The 7,505-nt window shown below is 33.0% G+C and overlaps 1 protein-coding gene across 1 annotated transcript; it reads right to left on the bottom strand.

Moving 5' to 3' along the window:
* Positions 1–1,498: 1,498 nt before the first annotated feature.
* LOC121261893 lies at positions 1,499–6,618 on the bottom strand. The gene is made up of 8 exons (XM_041164300.1): positions 6,026–6,618; positions 5,691–5,855; positions 5,296–5,409; positions 3,901–3,975; positions 3,371–3,487; positions 2,951–3,157; positions 2,308–2,621; positions 1,499–2,209 (listed from the first exon to the last, which is right to left on the bottom strand). The coding sequence occupies exons 1-8, from the start codon at positions 6,558–6,560 to the stop codon at positions 1,595–1,597; spliced, it is 2,142 nt and encodes a 713-aa protein (XP_041020234.1). The 5' UTR covers positions 6,561–6,618; the 3' UTR covers positions 1,499–1,594.
* Positions 6,619–7,505: the final 887 nt, after the last annotated feature.

Raw genomic sequence — 7,505 nt, 5'->3', positions numbered from 1 at the left:
GACACATGATATATATAACATCTGATTGCCATATATTATAATATGTTTATTTATTTTGATTATAGTATATAAATGAAGGCAACGCATCAAAGATGGCATAATCTCAACAAATTTTCATCTTTGAAGATCTCAGTACAGTATAGAATGAACTAAAAAATCTGGGCAATTTATCAAAAGTGGTATAAAAATATTTTTTAAAGTTTAAAATGGTTTTGTTTTAAGTTTTAATATTTAATCCGGATTAGATTATGTTACAATCCGGATATCTAAATCTGGATTAAATCTGATTACAATTTGGATATCCAGATTTATAGTCAAAAAAGGAAAAAAAAATCCAAATATCTAGTATTTGGATTGAATCTAGTTATCCGCCCAGATTAATTCGTCAAAGCTCTTAGATTTCCGTGTCTACATCTTCCCATAAATATTTGCATGGTTGATATGGCAGCAACTGGAGATCAAGTGTAACGACATGCGTTTGAAGAAATGAAACGATCCAAGAATGAAAGGAACAACTAAAGAGGCTTCTGGAACACAAACTCACTCAATCTATCTCAAATCAATCATTAATGAAATTTATTATTTTTTCAACTTTTTTATAAAAAATTTAAATCCATCTGATCAGCAGACTTCATATAATTAAGCACATATCTCATTTCAATGAGACATACAAAATATTACTATTCACATATCAACTCAGATCATTTAAGATCATTTCAGCATCTAAACATGACAATGTTTGAATAAATGAAACAATCCAATAATGGAAATGGATAATGTGAAGTTACCATTATGACCAAATTTCTTCTCTAGGTATCCCAGTGAAATGAAGAAATGAAGAAAAATTATACTCATTATTCTTAGACCACATATCACACATCATTTTTTTTTAATTTTTTTTTCTTACTAAATATGTGGTGTATAGATGATGAGAAGAAGAAATCAATTAAATTAAAAGAATAAAATTAAAAATAAGCGTACGTGATATTATGTGATATGTGGAGATGATGATTAGCTTTATGAATAACAATGGTTAAAGAGAAATGTACGTACACTGATTGGAGTTACGGAGATCAAAGATGAGTGAGAGAGAGAGATGAAACGGTGCGACAATTTGACTGCGGCAGTACCGCCTGTGTGCTGGGGCCCCGGTGGAAATGGCCCAACCGTTAGAATAATAAAACTTAAAACAATAAAATGAAAAAAGAAATCACTTAGTAAATGCTAATTAGTGAATGCTAATGTGGTGCGGTATATTTGCCTGTCTCAAGACTCCAGCTAGAAATTAAACGTTCGCCTTTCCTTTTCTTCTTTTCATTGGAATGAACAACTTGGGACGTGCAATGGTATGCAAGCCCTGTAGCAAGTATGCTGGTTCTTTGTTTTTTTAGGAGAGATGCATGTAGTTTGAAACGCAAAAGCTCATGCGTCATCTACAGCACAAAGAAACCAGAGGCGGGTTTGCATGAGACAGAAGAAGATCAGAAAGAGAAATTGCATGCATTCGAACATTAATTTCATCGTACATATAATATAGAATATATGACAAACAGTTGATCTTTTTTCTTTTTTCCCATAACAGATCAAACATTACTTAGATCAGAACGGACGCCTTGTAGCTACGTCGTGGCACCTTCTTGAAGGTAGATTCAATAAGATCAAAATACAGCGGAAACTGCATCACAGCAAAAAAAGTTACCGGTAGGCAGGTTGCGGCATACACTGGATACGCCACATATTTCAACTTTTCGTCTATCACAAAGAAATGTCCCGAGCAGAATGTAATCAGCACTGCAGCTATGGAAAAGAACAAGGACGTTAAACCTATCAAGAGCTTCGTTGGCAAATCCTTTCCGAAATCCTTTTCTTTATTCCTTGATGTTAAGATGGAGAGGAATGTGACCAAAGCCGTGACCGAGAAGCAGAGTGCGATGAGTGATGAGATGGCAAAGAGGTGGAATGGGGTTCTGTTTTCAAATGTTGGAATGCCATTATCCTCCTTGACGCCTCCAGGAACTGCGGTGGAGCTGGCAAATGCCACAGTGGCTATAAGTGCGGCGACAAGGGAGTAGGATTCGGAGGTTTTAATTAACCATTTGCCACCGTCCTTGACGAGCTGCTTGTGATTCTCGATGAAAAGTTCCTCAGGGGTCTTGCCCTCGTTGTTGCAGCGGGTAAGAAGGTTAGAGGGAATGTTCTGTGTCACGAACTGCATGAAGCCAAGCATGAAGTACGTACACATGACAACAATTAATTATTTCAAATATACATATATATATATATATTTAGTTTTTTCTATATGTATACCTCAAACCATTTCATTTCCCATTGCATTTGCAAGGCTTCCCCGGGAATCAGCCAAGGCCTATATGCTCCAAGCTCAGCCGCGAGATGAGCTGCATTATTCCCACTTTTATCCACCACCCGTAACACCCTGTCTCTGATCATGATATTTTTCTGTAGCAGGATTTGAAATACATGTGGTTGTCTGTACTGCACCGCCAACAACATCACATTCTTGTTTTCTTCATTCATGTCGTGTATGGCAATCGGAAACAGTTCCAGAATTTTCTCCACAATTTCGGAAATGCCATTTCGAGCAGCAATTAATATAGGAGTCTCTAGTAATATAAGAACAATAATAAAATTACTATTAAGAATAATAATTAGCTTTGTAACTAATAAGAAATATTTCGCAAGTAGGCAACTGATCAGAAATATTCAATATTTTTCAAAAAAGAAAAAAAAAACAATTCAAATCCAAACATCTTTAAATTAAAATAAAAATATATTTCTAAAATCCTTTTTCCTTCACATGATCAGTGATGAAGCACCCAAGAAGGGTCTTCTCTACCATCTTGGACATGAAGCCGTTTGCAAGAACAGAACTGCATGCAGGTCCAGGAAAAAGATCTGAGTTTTGGAGAAGGTTAGTCCATGACTGGATTACCTGTTTGGGTGTCACCTAATTCATCGAGATATGGATCTATTTCGTCCGGGTCTATTGTGGCTGTATCTGACGGGTGCAAGGGCTTCTTCCCACGGTAATAGTATTCGTACACCTCATCGACAGTACTCCTTAGAAGTTCGTTCATGATCAGAATGGACAACTTGTGCTTCTTTTTCTCCTCATATATCTTTCCTATCGTGGGAATTCCTTGTTAACGTCATCATACACAAAATACCATAATTAAGAAATTAGACGTGAATGCTATTGTATATATGATCATTAAGAATGCACATGACATAACCATAACATGAATCGGTAATTTAAGGACACAAAATATAATTATTCCCAGAATCTCTGTGAACTTTCCAATAAATTAAAATTAGTTAATTTGGTTCTATACTATATATATATATTATATACCTAGAGCAATTAGAACTATCACCATTGTCCTGTTTGCAAGCTTGAAAATTTTGTAGAAAAGGCCATAGATAGCCGGAGAAAATCGATGCTTCCAAGCTCCATTCTGAGCTCTGAGTTCTGTAGAAAATACAAGTAATTCATTCTAATTACAAAATAGAAATGTTAGGCTTACAAAAAAAAATTAGCCAAACATCACCTGATGTGTGGTATATTAGATTAGAGTAGTGCTACTATGTCCCTTCAATTTGCTTGCTTGATGTGCCCCTATTGTAAATTATATATACATATATATATTTTTGCTTTTTATTTCTAATATTTTTTAAACATATTTAAATATTTTTTTAAAATTAAAAACGAAATACCAATACATTAATAGTGATAACTTCTTTAATCACGAAGGAAAAAAAATATATTAATGGTCAAAATGAATAACGAAATAGAAGAAGTATATTAGCATTATTCTATTAGATTATAAAACTCCTATTCAAAAAGAATACTTGATGAAATAACATCATGACTGCATTGCTTGCCTGGATTTGCGGGCTGTGTTTCAGGGCTCTCTTCATCTCTCTGTTCTCTAACATTACATCTGATAGCGACTTGTACTTGAGAAAAGAAAAAAAGGTTCAGTAAGTACCGCATATATACAGCAAATGAATTATGACAACATGCATATATAGAACTATATAAGCTGTCTGTTTTTTTTTTTTTTGAAATCAAAGCTCTGTTAAATGCAGCTTGAAAGCAGTAAGCAATTAAACTTGCAGTACTTTACTTTCTTAGTATCATTTTAAAAAGTTTCTTCTTCTTGTTTTTTGTTTCCCCCGTTTCTGAAGTTAACATTTTGTTGTACGTATGTAATTTCTGCAACATTGTCCATGGATTTATATTTAGTCTTCAATGTCTATGTTCAAGCATTGTCCATTTACATATATATTAGACTTATTAGTTGCTTGTCTAATATACTAATTCATAATGATGAGGTTATATATTTAAGTTAATCAGGTAAACTACAAATATATGAATTTAGAAAAGGTAATTAACTAAGAATGCTGTGTTTCTAATAAATTATATGTCTTTTTTTTTTTTTTTTTATCACAAAATAGATTATGTATATCATATTTAATGAGTACTTTTTCTAAATATTTTGACAAAGAAATTAATTTTCCGTTTATGTATATGGTTTGATGAGTTTACATGTACATTGATACATACATACATATATATATATATACACACACTAATATTCGTGGGAGTTTAAACAACAACATCTATCTATCACATCAGACGAAAAACATGATTCCATCCTATTTGTTCAAATTTAAGTTGGTTTCATTTTAAAATTAAAAACAACACTATAAAAACAGTATATAAAAAATCGAGAAATGCTACTTATCATTTCTATTTCACACACCAATATGTGATTTGTCATTTTTATTCTTCTATTTAAATACATATATTTACACATCCATATGTGTATATTTAAATAGAATAACAAAAATGATAAATCACATGTTGGTATGTGGTATAAGGAATGATTAGTAGAAATTTTCTAACAAATTATACGAAGACGTTATACGAGTTGCATGCCTGGTTTAAATAAGTTCAATTCGCTAAATAAATTAGCACAAGTTTTTGTTCAAGCTTGGTGCAATTATTAAACAAGTCATACTCAATCAAGTTTTTACAAGTTGAGCTCAAGGTTTTCATGAACAAATGTTTACATTTGCAAGGTCCCGATTTATTGAGCCTTCAAACTGCTAAAGCGCCCGGTATGGTAAACTAGTGGCTAGTGGCTAGTGGCTGAAATTTGAATTCCCCTAGTTTTTTTGTCATCCTACGATATGATGTCTATAGGAAATTACCAGTTAAGAAAAGAAAAGAAATATATATATATATATATATATATATATATATACACATACCAATTAATCTAACCAAACTCCGAAACAATAGTAAGAAGTTGATGCATGCTCTGTAGTTCCTTTCTATCGGGTGATCATCATTTTGTTCCACGTCGTGCTCATCAACAATCATGCCTAATTCCAAAGTAAAAGCAAGGGATAAGTAATACAAAAAAGAAAAAAATCATATATCCTACAAGACAAATTCCATACATGATTCATTTATCCATTTCATTATCATTCTTTCATATATATATATATATATATACCTCGACCTAAATATTGTATCAAATGACATTTTTTTTTATTTATTATTTTTATCATGATCAGTTACCTAGCTTTTGAACTAAAAGGCTTGAAAGAGATTTTTTTTGATTTTTTTCCTCTGAACGCGGTGATGAGTTGGGGATATATACAGTGATATATGATTGTTTTGCACCATCCAAGAAGAAGAAGACTCCCGCTTGGGAAAGCCGAAGGCTTGCCCGCTAGTAGATGGAAAGGCGTGATTCCTTCCTCATTAGCAACGTTAACGTTATAACCTCGTTCACCGTACAATTTAATTATGTCCAATGCCAAATCTGTCATGTGAAAAGCGATCAAAGCATTAAGTCTTTAATATTTACTTAGGCAATCATGATTAATATAAACTAATTGATTAATAATAATATAGAAGTGAAAGCAAAAAACATTTCAGGTCACAATAATATATATATATATATATATATATATATATATATTCTGGTCTCACCATAATGGTCTCCATTAATGGCGTAGTGAAGAATCGTGTACCCGTGAGTACCATATTTCATCGTTTTGGAATGGCTAAATTGCTCCTTATCCGGCATAAGTATTTGGGTAAGACATAGGAATGCTTGGTTTTTACCAAAGAGCACTGCCAATGAAAGGGGAGTTTCTCCCTCTTCATTACGTGCAACGATCAACGAAGAATCAATCCCTGCTATGCACTTACACATGGCAACATTCCCCACCACTGCAGCAAGATGAAGAGCGGTATTCCCTCCATCGTTTCTACGTCCAACAAACTCCTTACTAATTGGTAGTTCCAATATGACCTTTGTAATTTCCAGGACCGTCTTTTCTTGGCCTTCAGAGACAGCTAGGTGTAATAGCGTGTCCTTTGTCCTGGTGATACCACCGGCCGATAGAAGAAATGGGTTTGCCGTACATGTATCCACGACTTCACTCCATTTCCCTTTCATGGCCATTTCGAACAAAGTCTTCCCCTCTTCTGGACTCGAACCTTGGACGATGGAATATTCCATGTTTCTCTCCTTTCTACGTATTTCTAATATTATTGGAAGCTAGATATATAGAATGGAGCTTCATCTTAGGTCTGGGTGCATGCATGCATGTGTGCTGATCATTTATAAACGCGCATGCACACACGTACGTAAGCACAGTCCTCCTCTATTAACGGTGTAAAAAGGCAAAATGCAACTTCATTTCAAGAGTTTTCATTGATTTACAAGGAGTGATCTTAATTTTTAGGACTTATAAAACTAATTTTGAGTTTGAAAAAACTTGCGTTTAAGTATTTTCGTTAACCATCTATTATTTTTTTAACGGTACAAGATGCCACACTAATTAGATCGAATATGTACAACGACCCGTGTTAATTAAATTTAATTATCCTAATTTCTCTAATTTTTTATTTGAACTTTTAAAATAATTTTTATAAATCTCAGTATATTTTAAATTAAAAAAAATGTCATGTGATTTTCGTTAAATAAAGCATATATATATATGTGGACAAAATTAGTAAGGGAATGGGCAAATATCAAGTAATTTGTTACATATAGCACAAATACTTATTCCTTAAAAAAATTGCATGAGGAGTCATATCATGTTAATCGATCGGGGCAAAGCACTGAGGTGACAGAGACCTAATTATTCCTTTAAAATGGAATGTATAGAAATTGAAATAGAATATATGTACTGTTAAAGTTGCGCATAGATGAATAATCCGCATATATCCCCTTTACATCTTAAATCGTTAAAAATTTTACAATTATCATCTCCTGCATCACCCACTGCAATACGTGATTTGTCATTTTCATCATTCTATTTATAAACATATATTGATATGTAAATATGTGTGTTTAAATTGAATGACAAATTTGACAAAATTACATGTATGTAAATGTTTGGTGTGGGGATGACAAATAACATTTTCTTAAAATTCACTACAAGAAAAACGAGCATTTGTG

Source organism: Juglans microcarpa x Juglans regia, chromosome 4S (genome assembly GCF_004785595.1).
Source record: "Juglans microcarpa x Juglans regia isolate MS1-56 chromosome 4S, Jm3101_v1.0, whole genome shotgun sequence".
Classification (NCBI taxonomy): Eukaryota; Viridiplantae; Streptophyta; class Magnoliopsida; order Fagales; family Juglandaceae; genus Juglans; species Juglans microcarpa x Juglans regia.
This window is presented reverse-complemented; position numbering and strand designations above follow the sequence as displayed.

Bases quoted from the DNA above. Each gene is read 5' to 3' on its own strand.
- LOC121261893 (XM_041164300.1), bottom strand. From the start codon at position 6,560: ATGGAATATTCCATCGTCCAAGGTTCGAGTCCAGAAGAGGGGAAGACT. The intron at 3,488-3,900 runs GCAAGCAATGCA...TATTTTCTACAG, and splicing joins AACACAGCCCGCAAATCCAG to AACTCAGAGCTCAGAATGGA. The intron at 2,210-2,307 runs GTATACATATAG...GGCTTCATGCAG, and splicing joins GGGAAATGAAATGGTTTGAG to TTCGTGACACAGAACATTCC.